Below are 23425 nucleotides of genomic sequence, written 5' to 3'. Positions count from 1 at the left end.
TACTTCTATGTATGAGATTCGATGCGGACTCGCCTGAGGGCGACATGCTCGCAAAAAAGAATGTTGCCGATGATTTGTTCGGGAAATGTGAGAGCTGGATATCTTGTTAATATGATGTCTTTGCTACAACTCATGCTATGACTTTAAATCATAAGCGGCCCTTACACGAGCATCAAAAGTGTCATTACTAAAAAGTAATGTCACCATATTGAACCGATTTTCACAAACATAGAATCCCAGATTCAACTAGAAGGTCATAAGATGCCATAAGAAATTCCCAAGATTCATTGAGTGTAAAAATGTTAATTTCAAAAGTTTTTTACCTTTTTCATGTATATAAAAAATAGGTATGGAATTCGCTCAAACTTTAGAGAAATTTTCCGAGGCCCGGAGGGCCGAGTGTCATATATCAATCGATTCAGCTCGACGAACTGAGCAAATGTCCGTGTGTGTGTGCCTGTATGTGTGTTGTCAACTAAGAGGTCGAGATCTCAGATATGGCTGGACCGATTTTGATCAAACTAGTCGCCAATGAAATGTCTCCCCGTCACCCTGAACGCTATTGAATAGGTTTGAGATCGAATGTTTACTTTTAAAGTTATACAAAGTTTTATGTCTAAATTTTCAGTTTTTTGGCAATATCTGTCACAATTGACCTTGAAAATAAAAGATGTTTTTAGACTTAGATTCCACACGGCAATAGCTATCCAACAAGCCATAGATTGTTAAAATCCGTCCATTTTTAACGGAAATATCTATATTTTAGTGTAAGCGATTTTTCCCCCTATTCCAGTAGTAGGAATTTTGAGCGCTGTATGACAAAGCAATACTTGGGAGCAACGTAAACCACTAATTTTTATACTGTAACACACAATTGTTTCTAAGTACCAAAAAGACTGTGTACAGCTTCTATTTTCATGACTTTTTGCCTCAGACCGATTGTAGCATGGTTCATTTTTGGCAACCTAATCGTTCGAATATGACATACGTTAACCAGATGATGGCAGCATTTTCGAGTTGAAAGTAATTCTATAATTATATTAATTTAAGCTACTTACATCAATAAATGCTGGAAGAACGCGACACCTATGTACCATTCGAATCAGTTCGTCGAGATCAACAAATGCGAATGTAACAAATAATTTCACTCAATTTCCTCGGAGATGGTTCAACCGGTTTTTACAAACTCAGATTCATATGAAAAGTCGTATACTCCCAATCAAGGTTCCTAAATTACATTTGGACCCGACTTTTGGTTCCGGAACTACAGGATGATATGCGAAACGAAATTGTAACTCATTTTTCTCGCAGATGGCTGAACCGATCTAAGATTCAAAGGAAAGGTCTTAGGATCCTATAAAACATTTAGCGTTTTAGTCATATCCGACCTCCGGTTCAGGAGATACATGGTGATTAATATAAGAATGTCTATTTCACATAAAATAATCAGGTTTATCGGGTCTGCAGATTTGGATAGTCGAATTTAATTAAAATTTAATTTAATAATAAATTCAATTCGCACTACGATTTCTCAAAGATGTCTACACTGATTTTCAAACAGTTTGAATCAAATGTAATCTATACAGCTCTTGAGGTGGATTTAACTGACTTTCTCAAAGCTCAATATTTTTTTCAAAAAAAGGCCAAAACGAATTTCAAAAACAAAAATTCAAATTGAAGGATTTATGGTCAAATATAAAATTAATGAAAATTTTTCCGATTCTAGAATTACAGGGTGGTTAGTTTTTAAAATTCATACCGATATAGAAGATGACAATTCAAAAAAGCTTCAGAGTTGGACTCAAAACTATTGCCATTTATTCGTCATACTAATTTTTGGCCATACAAATCGTTTTCGGTTATCTGGTTCCTGAATACCGGTTCTGGTAGTACCGTAAATAATGACGAAAAACTCTAAAATAGAACTTATTTCGACATCTCATGGAATGTTCAATCGATTATTACACAGATCAGGAAAATCTATCACCAAATAAACTCATTCAGATACAAATTCAAATAAGGCTTGACTGAATTTTATCCAAGTCCGACTCCCGGTTCTACAATTACAGGGTTGATAAATTTTCAAAATTTCCAACATTCTTATAAAAAACAATATCCATAAAAGATCTTCCAAGTTGGACTCAAAACAGTTCCAATCTGTAGGTCATATTAGTTGATGGTTGAAGGACGAGAATTTCAGTTCTCCAATTTCCGGTTTCGGAATACCGGAAATAGTGAACAAGATCTTAAGATGGAGCTCACTTAATTGAATTGATTTTCACTGACTTAAAGTCAAATGAAAGTTGTTAAAGTATTAGGCAAAATGATCCTCAAAACTGGTGCTATAAAATTAACGGTAGCAATCACAGTGCGTACAAATCACCTTATCGCAGTAGCGCATCTAGAAGGGCTTCGCTCGCCCAGGGTGCAACGTTTTTGGGAATAGCAAATCAATCCTTGGGACCTATTTTTGTCATGAATACGATTTACTTTTCGATTTCATTCTTCGCAGCTGGTTCGCTATAAACGATTATTAGCCATTTTTTTTCTTCTGGTTGTTGTATGATCAGTACTGAAGATGAAATATACTTTACTTTAATTAATACAGCAACTATGAATCTATTCGGACTTCTAAAAGAAGATAAAGCTTCTATAACTTTGGTTCAAGAACCATATTTCCAAAAGGGAAACTTCTATGTTTGATAGTTACTAAACCCAGCCTTCATTGCTTTCAACAAAAACGGTATGTCTAATCTACGTGAAATGCTTCGAGCATGCATGCTTGCAAAAAGTGTTCCCGATGTATCTCGTACATCTGAGCTCGATCCAAGATATGTCCGGAATCAGAACCCGGGGACAGGCATAGCCGAAATTTGTTTGTGTGGTCATCAACCAACAAAACCTGCAAATTAGGATAGTTTTGAGATCAGTTTAGACGAAAAACGAAAACATTATGTTTCAACAACTTTCTTCCGTAATTTTCTTTGAATCTCTATTTTTTCGTCCTTCGTGTGATCAGTTTACCGATCATCCTCGTAGAATTAGAATAATAAGATGATCATTAAAAACCATCTCAACAAATCTATTTTCTTAGTTATGCTTAAATTCTACACACTGTCTCAGTATAATCATCGTTGCAATGCAGATACGTATTTCATACTACTACCTACAGTCATTAGTAGGAGGTGCGTGAATTAAGTAGAACATCGCGTTATTTTAATTTTTTCGAGTAAATAAAGGCTTTTCCAATTTCATTTGATTTTAGTATAAATAAGATAAAAAACTTACTACGCCCATGCGCTAAGGTATCTCGAACCATATGAGTATGTTTTGAAACTATGAAAATACTTGAAAGATGATCCAATATCCACAAACTACTTGGAACTTCAGTCAGTTTATATATAATTCTTCAATACTGTTCAGTGTTAAGTGATTATACAATATTTGTTTTCTAAAGATTTCTTGGATGTTCACGATCTGATTTAGATTCTTTGGAATTAAACAATTCAATAATGTATATTCCGCAATATTGAATTCCCCGAAACATGTTAGATTGATTTATATATATATATATATATATATATATATATATATATATATATATATATATATATATATATATATATATATATATATATATATATATATATATATATATATATATATATATATATATATATATATATATATATATATATATATATATATTTACGTGATCATTGCATAAATTAAATAAAAAATCGCCTTATTTCAAATAAAACGCGTGATAACAAAACCATTCAGTATGCAAAAATTAAATGAAAGTTACATTTTTAAATACTGCTCATTCAACTTATCTGTGGTTCAAAGTCTCATTTTTTGTGTTTTGACGCAATACACACTTACACTAATAGGTGGATTATTTACGTGTATTAAATGATCTTCCTTGTATATCGTAAACAAAACACAAAACACATCAAAGCTCATCATTTTCGCTCAGTAAACCAGAAAATAGTAACGGAAATTATAATCCTTATCTACCCTATAGCTGTTTTCGCAAGTCATCATCACTATTATTATGCCAAGATAAATACATCAAATCTCAGCGGTTGTTGAGAAATATTTTTGAAGCAGATTTCTGTAAAAAGACTACCGAAACTAGATGGTTGCCTTATCTTCCCATAAAAGTCATATCCTGCCAGTGATGAATGGTGCAAAACGGGTGAAAGAATCTATGTTGGAAATTGTTTTTCACCGCCCTCGACCTACACAGATCGGATGTGATGCGCAACGAACATCACAAGTCAGGCGGGACACGTGACCGAGATTAGATCAATAAGTGGCAATAAATAGAAGGAAAAACCAACATTTCCTTCCCCTTGGAATTCAATCAAGCACACTTATTCTTTCGTCCCCACAAACTACTCATCTGTATAACGGGAGGTAGGACAATTGCCAACTCCAGGCACCGCAAAGTTGCCTACTTGTCTGCTAGGAGCAGGTTCGGATTCCAGTGCAGCGTTGCGTGTCGTGGAAACGTCAGTAGCAGTCAGTGCAAAATGCTAATATATTATGAATTAGGATTAAATTTCAATGAAATTTTCACCCTCTAGTTGAGAAGGGGAAGCAACCGGCTTGAGGGCTGCATTTTATTACCTTTAATTCTATTATACGCGACGCGTCCCTATGCCACGCGACCTTTTCATCCCACTGTTCATAGTGGGTAAGAAGCAAGAGTACTCTGACTTTATTTCAAACGTGGCGAAACAAGTTGAAATTTTACTTTTCTTTACAATTTTTCCCTACTGCATTATCATTTCATCAGTGTGTACTCTTGTTGCTTTATACGAAAGTGTTATTCAAATTGGAGTTTTTGTTTATTATGATCAAATGATTGATTGTTTATTATTGTTATCGTTTCTACAACTCATGAGAAACCAATATATAACCCACGATAATAAAACCTTGAATACTATATACTCTTGTTTGATTAATATGTTCGAATCGTTCATTGATTAAAATTTCTGCCTTTTCTGAACTATCCGAAATTTTAGTTTACATGAAATTGTACACTTCACAGTTACTTCTGTACTTCTTTTAATTACAGCTTTAACCTAAGCTCTCTTGAAACTGAGGTTAACCGAATATTCGCAGTTGTCATAGTAAACTAAAACAACTCTAATTTCAAATGAAATAGATGAGCTATAATCTCTAACTCATATTGAAGTGCAAATTCACAGGACTATAGATAACACTGATCACTATGTGTGGACGATAATATTATGTATATCCCTTAGAGATCACGTGTGTTTGGCCACGTTATTATTTCAATAGAATCCAATCAAACACGTATTTTTGGCTTTTTCTGCGGTATGTATCCAGCGATAACGAAACATCAACAATGTCCTTTCCATCCCTAAGGTATGCAGGATGCAGAAACAATCTTTTCATCAACGAAATCGAATCAAAATTTGCTCATACTTTCGGTACAAACTCTTTGAAATGAAATAGACGATTTATCGAGGGGTGCTGTATATGATGACAATCCAAGGGTGCAAAATCAACGCCCTTAGCTGATACCGAGACGGAGTGATTCAAATACTTGCTGATATTTTTATCAATTCAATAGCCTCAGTTGGGTGGGATTAAAATGTTCATCTAAAGTAAATTCTCTTGTACAAAGGGAAGTTTACTGAAAAATTAATTCAGAAAAGATTTTCAACATAACAAACATATGCTTAGCATTGATTGAGTGTTGATTGGATTTGAATAATTCCACTGAAATGTGGTCAGATTTTCCAACAAATCTCTAGCTCTCCAGAAAAATTATATCTATTCAGTTGTTCGTTTTCACATAAATCCCAGCAAGCTCATGCTACGTTCCAATTTACAACATAGAGTACAATCAATGCATCTAAGCTCGAGTCCACCGTTGGTATATCAGAAGATTATTACGCTACATTTAGTTCAATAAATGATTACCTCATTGTCTCTCGCTGGAGAGCACGTCAAGTGCCATCAAGTAAATCCTCTTTATCCACACTTCCATCACAACGAGACATGGAACTGCGCTGGTTTCTCTTCCATTGCAATTTGCTGCCATATACGAGCAAGAGCAAGGGAAACCGATGCTGTATACAAATTGTGGAAAATAGGGGCCAAACCAGAAGATTTTCTCCAATAATTAATGATCAAGATTACGCTTAGTTATCTCACCCAATGGTGTATTTTTAAAGCCCGTATTGATCCCGTAGTACGTATTATGATGGATCGATAGCTCCCTCTGAAAGTAGCTTTTGTTTACATTTTTTTCTAGGGCATCCCCACTTCTTCAACCAACTCTCTTGTGGATTAGATGTAGTTTCGATGGCAGGAGAGTGGCTTACAGCGACTGCTAACACCAACATGTTCACATACGAAATTGCACCGGTGTTCATTCTGATGGAAAATGTAGTATTGTCCAAAATGCGCGAAATTATTGGATGGGATGGCGGTGATTCGATTCTAGCACCAGGTGGTTCCATTTCAAACTTATACGCCTTTCTGGCCGCCCGACATAAGATGTTCCCTCGTTACAAAGAGCAAGGTTCCCGTGGCCTACCCGGTGACTTAGTAATGTTTACTTCAGATCAATGCCACTATTCTATCAAATCGTGTGCATCAGTTTGTGGCCTTGGAACGGATAACTGTGTTATGGTTCCGTCGGATGATCATGGTAGAATTATCCCAACCGAATTGGAGAGGCTGATTCTGGAACGGAAAGCCCGAGGACAGATTCCATTCTTTGTGAATGCCACAGCAGGAACAACGGTGCTGGGTGCATTCGATCCGATAAACGCTATTGCTGACATATGCGAAAAGTACAACTGCTGGTTCCACATCGATGTAAGTCGAAAATTACACTTCCTTTTGCACATGGTTGATTGATTTTTTTTTATTCTCTATTCACCGTTTACAGGCTGCATGGGGTGGTGGGTTATTGTTATCCAAGAAGTACCGTAATCCAAGACTGTCCGGAGTTGAACGGTAAGTTTTTTATTCGCAATGATTAAACTCTTCAAACATAAAGTACGTTGATGCTCGAAAAGCCAAACGAATATTCTGCTGACAAACAGTGAAGCACAAATTCCAAACCATGAGCACGCATGGCTGCATCAAAACAATCTCAGCTGTTCTTTTAACCTTCGAGGGTGGAACTTTAATCATTCATCTATTGTCATCCCCCCTCCAACCTGCTGCCGTTAAAAGGGGGAAACGGTCGGATAGGCGATGTTTCAATCCATCAGACTGATTCTGAGCCATGGGCACTCTGCATGAACGATTTTCTCTGCTCCATGTCAAGCTTTAAAATTTTCCCAGTTGCGATTGGGAAACGATTTTTCATTTGGGCTTGAAATGTGACTGAAGATTTGAAAAAGATTCACATCATCTGCTTCGAATTCTGAGCGCTTTGAAACAGTGCATTGAAAAATACACTTAGTTATTTTTATAAATCAACGTTTTAATTTCAAGATATTATAGTAAGTAAACTCTTATAATATACCAATTTTTATTTGTTTTTTCATGGCAATGCAAATTGGCCTAGTTACAGTAAAATGAACGAAGATACAGATAAAGAATTATCGTATTTTGGTGTCAAATAATATACTGTAATAAAGTGTGTAACTAATTTTCTCTGGTATTCGTGGACCGATCTACAAACGTTTTTTTTTTTTTTGCTTGAAACGTGACGTTTATGCGGAGGTTTAAGGCTAAATTACTTAAGGAGAATCCTTCGAGGAGAGGAAAAAATCTAAAAAATTGTTTTGCATGGAATTGAAAATTTTCTTCGATGATTGTATAGGGCGTATCGAGTTTTGCAATGCTTGCCCGATGGAGAACAAAATATGAATACTACACTCTCATTGAACATAACTCAAAATTGAGTGACACATCACTCGAATTAATAAAAAGTGCACGTACTCTAAACTTGAGTTACCACCTATCTAATCATTTTTACGTTAAGGGACGAAATTGTCAAAACTTGATTAATTTTATTCAAAATAAGAAAAAAATATTTTGTTCAAAATTTGAGTAAGTTCAACTCAAAATTTGAGTTCCTTGTTTTCAAAATGAATAAATTTTTCTTCGTTAATTTTCATATACAAAGTTATTCTGCTTTCTTTTGAATGCGCAAAATAGTGATTCAAAACTGTTTCCTTTTGAACGGTTTGGAGTAAAAATTGAATTATTTTGATATCCTTATGTTGCGCTTTACACTAAGCATAATTGAAACCACAAAACAACTATGATTGACGTTGATTCATGTTTTCAAAACCGGATCTAGAAACGGCAATGGAAAACGACGTTTTCTTGAATTCTTTATTTCGATAAGAATATTCCGAGAATAAAAACGCACTGAACTGCAAGAAGTATTTTTTTCACTCAGATGTTTAAAAACTCAACGCTTACTCTTATGTATGAATAAATGCGAGAGAACTCATGGCAACGAGTTTATTTTACTGAAATCCATACTCAAATTTTGACATATTGTTCCAGTTAAGAATTTTAATAGCAACTCAAACCATGAGTTATGTTCAAAGAGCGTGTAGATTATTAATAAAATCGTTAGGCGCGCAACGAGCTGTTTTGTGTGCAAATTTTACTGAGCCTACTTGATCCATGTGCACACTATTTCGAATCACATTCTGAATTAAGTATGAGTGCCAAATAATCAGGGCAGGTTGTTTGAAAGCTTTTTTTTATTGAAAAACACTGGTTACGTGGATTGTTCTGGTTTTGCCCTTTCGAGCAGAAATGCAACATTCAGATGGTGTTTCATTGTGATTTCTGCTCGAATGTGCAAAACCTGAGTAATCCACGCCACCAGTGTTTTTCAATGTAAAACGCCATAAGATCCGAGGTTTTCCTTGAATTCCAGAAATGTGAATTCCCATCTTCACGATGGATGCAATTATTGCTATCACAATGCGCTGCAATTTTTTTCAGAGACAAAAGGATTGAGATGTGCAAATAGCAAAGTCAAATTATCACCGTTAACTCAAACACCAAAACTGTTAAACTCTCAACCTTATAGAGGAATTCCATTCGAATTCAAAGTATGTTTTTTGGTTTTCTTGGCTAAAATTCAAATTGCATGTTCGATTTTTCACTCGAGCCCAAACGTTTTTCATTGGCCTAGACACGATTCAAATTATATCAAACCATTCGAGACGTTTTTGGGCATATCTTTCTTTCAACGTTGGTTTTTGGAGAGTACTTCAAAATTTTAAAGTGTTTGGGTTTAGGTAGCTATGAACAGTGTCGTACAATTTTTCACCTCTGTGAAAAGATTCATCCACTTACTCACAAAGTGTTTCGACTTTTGCATGTATTTTGCTTGAGTCGTCTTGAGACCTTTAAAATGCGAGCACTAAACAACTACTTCGAAGAACGAAGCGTACGTGGTACCCATTTGAAAAAAATCTGAATCGATTTAAAAGCAAATGCCAGTTGATTCATTGTGACAAAACTTGAAAGACAGTACTGCTCACCGTGCGAGAGAAAATACATAACATTCTACTGTATTGATCGAGTAATCGAGTAATCATTCTGAAACCGACTTTTACATAGGTCGTTTGATTATTCTGATGTTGTGAGTGCTCGAAATAATTTCCATCCAAAGCTAATTATTGATCTAAAGGAAGTTCACCGAGACAGATACAGTTACATCTGATCCGTAGTGTTGACAATAACTAAAAACATTTAATCCGAAATGTTTGCATTTTCGTAAGCTTAACATTGTATTTGTCAGGGCGTTTGTTCGTTTGGAACAATACCGTCAAAAAAGTACCTTACAAACGAACAGCTGTCGGCGCTGTGGTTTTAAGCGCTATAAGATGAACAAGTGAAGAATGGAGAGGAACAAGTGTAGAAGCTACAGGAACAGGTACAGAAAGAACTGATATAAGTACATAAATGAGAAAAACAAGTACTGAAAATACTGGAACAAATAAAGTACAGATGGTACAAGAACAAGTACTGAAAAAAAGTTTAAAGATAAAATGTTTTAGATGCACCAATTTTGACTGACAAATTCAAAAGTGAACAAGTTTTATTCCATGCATCCAATGATACCCACGGATATGCCATTAGAATTTAATCGTCAATTTCCCAATCGTTAGGATGATGAGCTACAGGGCGCGTACCCCCCTTTGGCGGATGGGGGTGGGAATCAATTTATACTTCGTATTGACAAAGTCGGACCATACCGAGATCGGTCGATCGTTCGCTTATAAAAGTAAAAAGATGAAAATTATTATGTTATCTGGATCAATCTCGGAGTGGACAGGACTAATACTGCTTGAAATTGACAATAGGTCATTAGGTGGTTTCGAGCATTCTTATACCTGGAATTGGTCACCAATTTGAATTATCTTGATCCAGTTGGGATGAATATTAATATATCATATTCGTCCTGAGCTTGATGAATTTAATTCAAAAAGAAGGACTAGTGTTATCAGGAATAGGAGTAAATTGACATCTTATGAACCGTTAAGGAACTCTCAAACCTTTCCGATCCTGTTCGGTATCGGTACTAATGTTTACAAATTGCAATGACAGCGAAACTGATTGATCAGGTGTAAATACACTCTCAAATCGGGAAAGGTTTGAATGTACTTAGATTTCTCCAATTTGGACACAGATGTCACCTTCTAACTAAGAGTGTGAGATGTGTGTTTCTGGAAGAGAACGGTTCACGTGGACCATTTCATCCAATCACACCTAGGATTTCTTCACGAAATACATGTAGTTTATGTTTCCTAGATGCATGCTAAACACTAGAAGGCCAAAAACTTGGTTTAGACCTAAATTGCTCAAAAGCAGTCAAAATGATTGGAAAAAAGAAAGTCAAAAAATAAAAACTGTGACAGAATAAATAAAAGCTAGTGCAGTGTGCCATAGTGCATATAACGTTAAATAAAGAATTAAAAAAGTTCACAGAATTTAATGCAATCCTTCCATTATTTACATATTGCAACTTTCCTGGACAATCTAGTGTTAAATGCGCATCCTTACATTATATAATTTAACAAGCTTACTAACACCTGATTTTATTTTATTTTATTTTCTTAACGAAAACCGAGCCTGCTGAAACAAAGAATTATCATCGAAGATTTAAGACCAAGAAACAGACCCTACAATGTTCTCAAGAAAATGAAGAAAAATTGGTATTTTATATAATTACCTAACTTTTAATAGGTAAAATGCACTAAGATTTTTACTATCACTTTTATTATTATTAATATTATTATTATTATTATTATTATTATCATTATTATTATTATTATTATTATTATTATTATTATTATTATTATTATTATTATTATTATTATTATTATTATTATTATTATTATTGTTATTATTATTATTATTATTATTATTATTATTATTATTATTATTATTATTATTATTATTATTATTATTATTATTATTATTATTATTATTATTATTATTATTATTATTATTATTATTATTATTATTATTATTATTATTATTATTATTATTTCTCATAAAGGGAAAAAAATAAAAGGACAGTGACCGTACCCAGTAAGTATAATAACAATTAATATATTTGGTAAATATTTCAGCAACGCACATATCCTAATTTACAAATGGGGAAAGGATCAATGCACAATTCCGGGCTAACACCAGTGTTCAATTGGTCAACATAGACTAGTTCGTCAGGCGTGGAATTGATATTGTATATCCTGGATCCATAAATGGGTCCGGTTCAGAATTTGCGCTATTCAGCTGCCCGACCGGTAAACCCAGAAAAAAAATCCCAATCGTTAGGATACGTGAATTTGGAGGTTTTTTCACATGAACAATTGTATGTTGTCTGTTCACGTGTCGGCAAATCATCGGTTTTATATATTCTTAATGAAAATGAAAAAAAAAACACAAAACATGTTGTTGATCGTAGAGCAGCTATTCCTAACCTCTGATCTACCCAAGACCTCTTGCACGTCCAAGTAACATTTTTTTGCTATTTCAGTTAATATTCCATATGGTTTGACAAAAAATATTGACTGGATTAAATACCAAATCTGATCACACCGACAATTATATGCAAATGGTGCTTCGATCGGTTGACGTCGTTTTGTTGTGGGCGGTAAATTCTCAGATTCCGTCGCTTGAACATTTTTAAGTTTCACGAATCAGCAATGTTCAATAAATAACACTTTCAAATGTTTTCACTAATCAATCAATCACTCACACTTGCCACAGCTGTTATATCACTCAAAATAACTGTTTCGATCAATTACTTTACTATAAGTTGTCAGATAAACATTGATATTAGACTTTTTTGAGGGCAACACCCAGGCACCGGTGCGCACTCCCAGTAATATGGAACCTCGGTGATCTAGACCTAATTCATGAATATATAAATACGGATTCACATACATACATTCTCAATTGATTCAGCTGAATCTAATGGCACAAGAAAAACGAAATTTTTGCAGAAATTGAGGTACATCTAATCTTTCTCAGATTGATTCGGGTGATTAACAAAAGTGTGCTCTAAAGCTTACGACGCTTATTCGTTAACATTGTCGGAACTAAAAGTATTAACAATAATATATTTGAACTCAATCAGCTTTTAATCGAGCTTAAATTTTTCGGAATCGGTTGAGCATCTTCTAGAAAATAGTTGAGATAGGAATTAATGCGGTTTGCTGATTGTATCTCTTATTTGATTATTTTTCCGGAGCCGAAAGCGTTCACCATTATCCATTTCGACGTGATCAGTGATCATACAGTGCCTTAAAAATGTGCTCAAGTCTACCCTAATCGGTTCGGCCATTTCCGAAAATATTGAGCGTAGCAATGTTATAGCCAAATGTAATTTTTAACATCACTAGGTAGCTTATTAGTAGCGCAGCTCCACGAGTTGAAGAAGGTTTATTTCTTTCCATCTATTTCTCGTTGTGCATGGGTTACAATATTTTGGAATAATTAGTCACATCAACACCCCAAGTTTATAAAAATTATTATAGTTCACCTCAGTTTCATTCAATATAAATATATAATTAATCAAACCGTGTACAAAACTCGGTACTCTGTTGTGCCAAATATTGTCGATTCATTTTAAACTGGCTTTAACAAAAGTCGTCACCACAAAGCTATTATGCTAAAAGCATTTTCATTATCCCGTAACGGCTCCGAAAAAGCAACCGATGTTGTGTTTGAATTTTGGGTTAGTACCCCTGAATTTGAATATAGGGCTAATCCCAGTAACATGCCGCAATCAATTTAGAGAATTGGTAGCGATAGATAAAATGCATGCAACTAATTCGTCCCAATGGAAAATTATCGTTTGTGATTAATGGTATTCTCCTTCAAAACATACTTTTTGTGTAAGTTTTTTAATTAATACAACATGAAATAACTGCTACAACCAAACAGATAAAAATTCCTCATTAATAAATCTCAACTAGACGAATGTTGCACAGCTGCACACTAGCTTCTTCAATTAATCCCATCGACCCTTGTTTATACCAACATCAAATCCAACGAATCTCATCCTTCGGATCCGAATTTCGTATGCCTGCGGTACACAACAAATGCATTACGTTTGTTAAATCCTGTTGCTTCGAGGGAGGCCGATTTATCTCACCCCGCACAGGACTCGTAAACACTCTATTACATTTTAGAACTGACTTTGTAATCCCTGCAAGTGAATTGAAACACCTGTGCATTCGGTGAGCAATCAGTTTAAGGTATAAGAAATAATATGGCAGTATCCACACAAAATCCGGAAATAAACGAATAAGGAATTATTTCCTATTATACGAACAGAAAAAAAACAAGTATTGACAATGTCAAATATTACTTGGAAACTTCATGGAAAGACCGGAATCATAATTTGAAGTGAATAAAAATAATGCGACCATATTACAGTTGCTATAAATCATTTGAGGTCCGTTTTTAATAGATAATCCTTTTTTCCGCTTTTCAGATTTATAAAAATAGATACGAATTCGCTCGAACTTTATTTGTTTTTTATAGCTTTGAAAAATAATTCAAGCTGTTTTTTAGTTATCATGCACAACAGTTTCACAGTTTGAGCCAGGAACAACTCGATATAAAATATACACTGTAGCAGTCGCTTATAAAGAATAACTACACAAAAATTAGATTAGGCCACCCATAGTTCCTAATAGTAACTGGAACTGTTAATGGAATGTAAAATTAGAGTACTAATTTGAAATACCATTGAATTCCATTAATATTCCACACATCACTATACGAAGTATAACAGATACGTATTTCGGATATTCGCCCTTATTCTGAATAACGTCGTATCGATTTTACGATCGTATTTCATTTGTATTCCTAATAACGCTAGCAAAATCAAAGGTAGCTAGGATTCGATCGAGCCACATTCGATCGAAAAATCAATACGTCGTTATTCAGAATAAGGGCGAATAATTACATCATTATATATTTAACATCCGAAATACGTATCTTTATTATTATGTCTGTTTTATTTCGTATTGTGACTGTGCTCTCACCTAAAACTTTTTTAACCGATGCTCGAAATGAAGGAACGAAAAACCCCATTTACAGAAGAAGCTCCTCTTAATATAATACCTATCCAACAACCTAGGAATTGTAAAAATTATCTGTTATACAATTATCGGAGACATCAGTATTTTGAGTAAGCGATCTTTACGTCACATCCCAATAGTAAGAGTTCCGAGGAAAGTACCATAAAAAGATGTTTGGAAACAAAATTAGACACTATTTTCAATGGAATTAATTCTAAGTACTTAAAATGTTTACTATCACTATCTTCGAATTAAATTTATAACTATAAAATTTAAATCTTAATTCTGTTGCAATCGCATTCAACTACATGTTCAGTAAAATTAATATATTTGCTTAAACTTTCATTCATTCACACTATTTATAATATGTCTAAAATTTGAAACTAAATTATACAAATTTGTACGGCAATCAATAGCAACCACAATTTTTGTGGGGCAAGATTTAATGGTACTCAAAGTTTGCAGAACAATACAAACTTTTAAAACTGAGCATTCAACATATAAATGTTTGAAACATTACCCTAGATACAAGTGTTCATTATTTTGCTATAAATATTATTATAAATACTTCTTAACTTGATATATTAGTAAATGAAGGTTCTTACTTCCAAAAATTACTAGAATAAAATTCTTAACACCATTTAATTCTAAAAAAAGAAATCTTATTCTAGTGAAATCATTCTACTAAACGCTCAAACGCTGATAAATTAATTCCTAAAATTAGCTTTAGAATTCTAGATGTTTTTTTGCAATTATTTTCCTATTTTCCAAATTTAAATCTGATGATAGGATAATTTTAAAATTGCATTTTTAATGTCATCATGATCGGTCGAGTCTCGTATACAGCACTGTAATTTTTTAACATCAAGTTGGATGTGATGGCACTGGCGGCCTATTGTATTTACAAAGAACTCGACGATGCAACAAAAAAAAATGCTAGTTGCACTTTTCTCCATTCATTGTCTAGAACTCTAGTTTTGCCGAACATTGAAAACCGAATGAATAATGTTTATATAATCAAACATTTTGTCTTTCGTTCGTCTATTAAATTTTTTTTCGGTAAACCAATCAACATTCTATTGATTGTTGTGGCTAATCGTACAAGCATCGGGGCCGAAACATTTATAAGCAAGAGAGACTGCATGATATGTTTACATAAAGCAGTAAAAAAATTCACCGAAAACCTCGTTTTTATTGCTTCAAATTGTTCATCTCCAGTTTGCCAACAGCATTCAAAGGTTCAATACATATTTTTGGTTTGCATAAATACTACAACGACAAACTCACAAAAATGTTCAGATCATATTTCATGGAAAATCTCTTTTGGTAAATTCAATATACGTTTCGATAAAATAAAATTTAAAAAACGCTCAAAAACATTATTGGTTTTATTATTCCCATTTTTCCGTGTAATATATTTACTTTCACAAGATTTCAGAAAATCATATGCCATGAAAGGTAAGAAATGTAAGAAACGAAATATACCTGGTTTGTATAGAAATGAACCTGAATACACTTCTAATTTACACCGAAATGCGTAAAAATACACGTAAATGAATAGGGGTCTGGCCAGACCCATCAGTCAGACTGAAGGTATAAAAATATCTGTCAGACGGATGGTTAAGTTCGTGTCTAAATATCTCAAGAACAACTGCTTCTGAGAGCAAGAAAAGATTATTGTTAAGCCAATTTATTGCTTTCAATATGTAGAATTGTAACAATTGGAAACCTAACCTCAAATTTTTATAATAATAAAATCGTTTTCGGGTAAGAGCCATAGAATCTTCCATTCACCAAATATTATGATAAGAACAATTTCACAAGCATAACTTGTACTTTTCGATGCTGTTTGATGCATAGAAACAAATCATTTTCACATCTCCAACAATAATCGAAAGATTTGGGCTTATGTTTTCACCACTTTAATATCTTAACTACTAACTACTAGAAGATTTGGGCTTTTCTTAACATTGTTTGTTACATGTTAGTTGATTAAATTTGAGGACAACTTTACGATGATCAGTCAAATCCACTAAAGTATAAACTCTTTTTGCTACAAAGTCAAATATTTAAATTATTTCCAATTCAGTGTCACTGAACAAATAAAGATAAGCGGATTTGCATCACCACAATACTCATCTTTTCCTCACTGTACACAAGATACTGTCATTTTCTGTGAAAATTTTTTGTTGTTGATGTAAAGCAAGTGTCCCTGTTGCGTGCACCGTGTCTTCAGAGGGGTGAAATAATAAAATGTGTGTACAAAATTAATTCTTAAACACTCCTCCGGGTATCACTATGCGGGAAAATTTGCTGCCACATCAAACAATCAGCCATGGGGTAGCAGTTCGTTGAGACGACACGTGACTACCTAGCAATAAGGGAAGGGTATGAAACCCCTTCTAGTTTTGGGACGACAGTCGACAGCTGCTGAACAAGATTGTTTGAATGACAACGTACAATATGAGGAAGGCAACATATTGGGCTATGCAGTGCATCATTCAATACCTTTTAAACATAATAACGTCTTATTTTCTTATTTTACTTACAGAGCGGATTCTGTCACATGGAACCCACATAAACTAATGGGCGCTCTGTTACAGTGCTCCTCGATCCACTTCAAAGAAGATGTAAGTAATAACATTCGATTAAGAACCACCGGCCGACCGTTTTTTCCTAAAATATTTCTGTAATCTACAGTTTTGTTTGTATTTTTATGCAATTTTCGTATGATTTAATAGAAACTTGTATGAGATAATGTACTGCCAATTCTATATAAGTATAAGTATATGATATCATTTATCAAAAAATATCTTTTTATATGTTTGGGCACTATACGGATCCAGGTGTCAAATAAAAGTTAGGAAACTAGCCGCGTTAGATTTTTTGTCATAATTTTGAACGCTAATAACTTAGTAGTGATGTGTGGATGAATTTATATAATTTAACTACCAATCGATTCAGAAACCTTTAACATAAACTTGTATGGTAACGTGATTTCAGTATTTCAATAGTACACAATTGAAAAATTAGTTTGAATTGTGAATTTTTTATCTATGTTTTCATGAACCAATCACAGTGGACAAAAATGATGTCATTCCTTGATTTTTCGTGTACGGCCGACGGTTTCGGTTTCAGAATTTCATATAGTGGCTTCTGCTTCGTTTGCCATAGGGAGGCTTCGTAATAAGTACTTACAATAAATTGGATTGAATTGATTGATGTTAGAACGTGTCAATCAGAGCAGGTAAACCAGCTTGACGAGTGGATGTCAATGATTATTGTTGTCTATGCTGTTTCAAATCTCTACATATGTGTATTCTGGAATGGGTTCGACGAGACGGTTTCAAATTTGATGGTTTAAGTCACTATCAAACCCAAATTGGCGACTTTATCGAAGTTATTGCAAATTCTTACAATATTATTATTTTTGGTACGGGTATGAAGAATTGATGCTAAATAGTAATGTTTTGAGCTATTTTCAAATTTAAGATGGCAACTTTCTGTGTTGTCAAGTAGGATTTGAAAATAGATGTTTTAAATTATTCTAAGAATCTAGATAGCAAAAAAATTCACATTAGGGTTCGCACCAATATTGGTACTGTATCATATACCACCCTCTAGTTTTTAACTACAAGGCTACAAATAATCTGCATCTCCAAGTTCCATGTACATGTGGTGGTAGACAATAGTATATACAAACCATTGTGTATCCACGTCGACCTTGCACTATTATTTCTGACATTTCCCACCGCTAGTTTTGCTTTTAAAAGTTGGAATGAAACGACTCGTTATATCTTTCGTTCTAACAAATCAAATATCGCTTTGAATATTTCGTACAGCATCAGTGATTCCAGTTTTTTTTATCTGACGTCAATCTGTATTGAATCAAAATATACCTGGAAAATACAGTATAAGAAAATGGTTCGTCATGTACTGCTTATTTCTAAGGGGTAAGTGAAGTTTATCAAAAAGTAGATATTGGTGTCAATTAGATTGTCTGTTTGTCATAGATGACCAGTGATTTGCAGTGGAGCCTTTTGTCTTGGCCGATAATCACATGAGTATAACATTCAGGATACCAAGAAAGTTATTCTTCCATACCACATGCGACATTTTTCGATTGATAGTATTTCTTACAGATGGATAAGTTGATCACACACTGTTTTACAAAAAAAAATTAAATAATTTTCAAATTGTATGATACATCTAGATAATCAGCGAGAACGGTACAATACAACATGAAGTATATAAGCAAACTTCTGTAAATATGATAATCCAAACTCCTTCAAGATATATTTCTATCCGTGTCAGCCTCCTAAATATTCCTGACTCAACGTTATTTTTCGACACATCCATGCAGCGCGAAGTGTGTGGAATCCCGGAACACATACGCTCGATGAAAATCCCTAAAATATTTACAAGTAAGTTCAGACATATTGGTTCTGAGAAAATGTTTTACACGGACGGATCACGAATTGAAGACGCTACTGGCTTTGGTATATTCAACAATAATGTGTCGGCTTCATTTAGGCTTCAAGAACTTGCATCTGTTTATATAGCAGAGTTAGCAGCAGTTCATTATAGCTTAAGTGTAATCGTCACATTATTTTCAAACCATTTTTTTCTCTTCACAGATAGTCTGAATGCAATTGAAGCCATTCGCTCAAACGCTGCTGGCAAAAATGAATCGTTTTTTCTTGGGTAAAGTAAAACAATACATGAACGACATTTTGAATAATAATTTTCAAGTAACTATAGTCTGGGTCCCGGCTCATTGCTCCATTCCATGCAATAAGAGAGCCGATACTTTAACCAAAAGTGGTACTTTTGAGGGTGAAATTTATGAGAGACCGATTGCTTCCAACGAATTCTATAGCGCGTCTCGCCAAAGAACACTTGCCAGCTGGCAAGCTTCTTGGGATAAAGATGATCTGGGTCGGTGAATGCCCTCAATTATTCCTAAAATATCGACAAAGGTACTTGGTTCAAGGGACTGGATGTGAGTAGGGATTTCATTCGTGTGATGTCCAGACTCATGTCCAATCACTACACGTTAGATGCACATCTCCTTCGAATTGGACTTCCAAAGACGAATTATTATGCTTATGGTGAAGGTTGCCGCGATATTGATCATGTCGTTTGGACATGCGTGGAGTAACGTGATGTCAGATCCCAACTAATAAATTCCTTGCGTACTCAAGGTAAACTATCCAATGTTCTAGTTCGCAACATTCTTGCTTGTCGTGACCTTCCTTACATGAAACTTTTTTACCGTTTCATTAAGTCCATTGGAGCTCCAATTTAAATTTTATTTTATGTTAGATCTCTTTCTCTTCTATGAGTTCAACCAATAGTCAACTTTATTATATGAATAAAAGTGATGAACTGATACAAACAAACTTGAAATAGCTATAAGATCATTTACAAAATAAATGTATTTTATTTAATGTAATTTATAATAGCAAATCGCTTAATAAAAAAAGGTGTTTAGATTAACTAATGAATACCAACATACTAATATGACATTCGAAATGTATTAGTCTAACACTTTTGAAGAACCATTTATTATTTTCTTTATATTTTCGTATAGTAACACATTTGAAGAATTTTCTGTGAAATTTTCAAGCCTATTGGAACGAAACTCTGGAAGTTATGGACCTTTATCTATTGCTATCTCATTCTACGAAGAAGCAAGGACTCGGCGCACAGGCCCAAGATTTCTACTTCGATTGACTTCAAAACTTAACAAAACATTCTTAAAATGTTTCGTTGTAATAAATTATAAAAGATAAAACATGATTTTTTGAAAATGTTAGACCCTACGGGCTCCCTGGAGTAATTAATTGTTTCCATTGATTTTATAGACAAAAACCTTTAAACGCGTTTTCCTCGAAGTCCGTGTCCATCGTCATTCAAAAACTTCTGCACCAATTTTTTTCAAATGACTAATTTTAATTTTTACGTTTTGTACTCAGCTTATCAGTGCGTCAGCAGTTTATGTTGAACTGCTAACGCCACCTAACGGTTCAACATTAACCGCTTTACAAACGGAAAGTATTTGCTATTAACAAATCACTTATTTGCATTTGTTTTGCTCTCCCGGCACGTCACGAAATACATGGCACTTGGTGCAAATCTTTTTTATTAATTTCATTCAATAAATCAATATGTTTTCTTTTACAGGGTCTGTTGATTAGCTGCAACCAGATGTCCGCTGAGTATCTGTTTATGACCGATAAACTCTACGACATAAGCTACGACACAGGAGACAAAGTCATCCAATGTGGGAGACACAACGATATTTTTAAACTGTGGTTGCAGTGGCGGTCAAAAGGAACTGAAGGCTTTGAGAAGCAAATGGATCATTTAATGGAACTGACCGAATACGAAGTTCGACGTATCAAGGAACAGTCAGACAAATTTTATCTGATCATGGAACCAGAGTGTGTTAATGTGTCCTTCTGGTATATCCCGAAAAGACTGCGCGGAGTCCCGCACAATGCTAAAAAAGAACAGGAACTGGGTAAAATTTGTCCAATCATAAAATCCCGCATGATGCAATCCGGAACGCTGATGGTCGGTTATCAGCCTGACGACCGACGTCCGAATTTCTTCCGTTCAATCATATCTTCGATAGCGGTCACCAAAGCCGATGTGGATTTCATGCTCAACGAAATTGACCGCCTGGGTCAGGACTTGTAAATTATTGAACACAATAAGCTAAAAGAATACGCAGAGGAAATACAATTTTAACAGTTGAGACAATTATTTTGATCGGAAATTTATTGCAACAGAAGATTTAACAACCAAGGAGTATCAGTTATAATAACATATCACTGAATATCACACTACTTGAAGTACTCGAATTTGTTGAGCAAAGTATAACTTTTGTCGTTGCTTATGGTTTACACTTAGCGAAATATGGTTATTTGAAAAACAATATAGAAAAATTAAATTTCAAATGCTTTGAAAAAAGACGAAATATTTGCAAAACATATTTTTAACAAAGCTACTCATTATGCTCGTGTAATTATTAAATAATTATAGTAACTAGAATTCACGCTAACACCGAATGAACATCAGAAAACTGGCAGTAGTAGTTTAAACTATTTGTTCAAAACAAAACAAAATATTGAAAACGAAGTTCGCGAAACAGACAAATTACCGAAACAAAAGATATTTACCAAAATAGTCTGTTTAAATACGTTGATGGGAGAAAGAATTATATACAAAAACTATATTCATTATATATACAAGAATATTCATTCTCCGCTCACATATATACATGTTCATCCTGTTTCGCAATTGAGTGCTGGTGACAAATATATGTACCTTACAAACATTAGATTGATTTTGCAAAATACGCAAACTAATTTCAGTTCTGAACATTTTCAAAACTAGTCAATTTACGAAAGTTAGTAAATGAACATTTTATCAATGTGTAGTGTGCAATAAAGTATCATTAACATCCAATGATGATCATAATCACTAACCAAATGTAAGTATAATTGTACCATAGGATAGTTTAATATGGTTTTGTTCATTGTTACTTTGCCTCTGCTCAAGGTTACGTTGTGAGATATGTATATATATATGCTACCTAACAATGCACGAAACAAAATGCTTTAATCCAATGTTTTCTAATAAGAGAAGACTTGGAAACAAACGCTACCGACTGAACGACTAAAACAATACCAGCAGCTGCCAAGGTGCTCTTTATTGTCATATTTCAAGATTCTTTTGGAAAATAAGCATTATTTTTAGTTTAAAACCTACAATCCATCTTTGTTTGACAAGAAATATTTTATAATTGTTAGCAACGAGCCTATTAACTGAAACAAAGTGTGATTCATTCTAGAATTAGTAACACGAAAGTACTTGGAATTTATATTGTTATTAGTTTCGTTATATCTTGTGAAAATCTTTGATCTATTGAAAGTTTATTTTATTCTACTCAAAAATGAATACGAATTTGTTGAAAAATTAAAAATATAGCAATCAAAACCCAGAAAGAAAACGACAAATTCACAAAGTCTTCCTTCGAACGAAATGTTAATTAATACATGATTCACGCTCACTCTCAGATACCTTTAATCTTGGTGGATTAGAATCGTACTAATCTATTCACCTGATTGTTTCATCTAGTCATTGTTGAAAAAATTCTAGTTCACCATTATGTATATTTCATCTCGAGAGTGACGAGAATCGAAAAAAAAACACATATATTATGAACACAGTAAACGACTAAAACAAACATTAGTTTCTTGATTTTGTATTTCGAGCGAAATAATTTTCTTAGTAACGGAACTACTAGGATCGATTATATATTATTCTTAGAGACACAGATAAAATCTTGTCATTATTCAAATTAGCCAGATTCCTAAAGAAAGCGTCTCCAAAGCATAAGAAAATCGCATGATGAATGCATGCGCAAATTTTAGCAGATAGAGGACATAGAAAAACGAAAATGATATAAAACGTATATTATGTATATGAAATCATTGTCACGTCGTAACACAAAAAATAACATGGAACTATTGGATGAGTCAATACTATAGACCATTACATAAACTGAACACAATAGATGTTGTATGTTGTTATACTGACCGAAAATTTAAAGGAAAAGCACATATGAATCTGCAAAGAAAAAAAATAAAAAAAATAAAAAAAATCTATATATAATCGAACAATGAGCATTATTTTCTCTTAACCCCAAGTAGATTTGGATGTGAAAATCAAATGAAAATCACTGTAATAGCATAAAAAAATAAACATAGAGACCCCACAATAAGGAATTGCTAATGACACTGAAACAGTGCAATTCTTTTCTGAAGGCGGGAAGTTTGCGT

At 33.8% G+C, this 23425-nt stretch overlaps 1 protein-coding gene across 1 annotated transcript in view; it reads left to right on the top strand.

Annotated features, from left to right (window-relative positions):
- Nucleotides 1-23131, top strand: part of LOC131433764 (glutamate decarboxylase) — a 50069-nt gene extending 26938 nt beyond the window's left edge. The window contains exons 3-6 of the mRNA XM_058600357.1: nucleotides 6296-6864; nucleotides 6938-7005; nucleotides 17125-17203; nucleotides 20760-23131. Of these exons, the coding sequence (XP_058456340.1) occupies nucleotides 6296-6864; nucleotides 6938-7005; nucleotides 17125-17203; nucleotides 20760-21278 (1235 nt within the window). The 3' untranslated portion in view covers nucleotides 21279-23131. The remainder of the gene's footprint in view (nucleotides 1-6295; nucleotides 6865-6937; nucleotides 7006-17124; nucleotides 17204-20759) is intronic.
- Nucleotides 23132-23425: the final 294 nt, after the last annotated feature.

This window comes from Malaya genurostris, chromosome 3 (genome assembly GCF_030247185.1).
Source record: "Malaya genurostris strain Urasoe2022 chromosome 3, Malgen_1.1, whole genome shotgun sequence".
NCBI classification, from domain to species: domain Eukaryota; kingdom Metazoa; phylum Arthropoda; class Insecta; order Diptera; family Culicidae; genus Malaya; species Malaya genurostris.
Note: the sequence above shows the minus strand (reverse complement) of the source record. Positions and strands in the feature narration are given on the sequence as shown.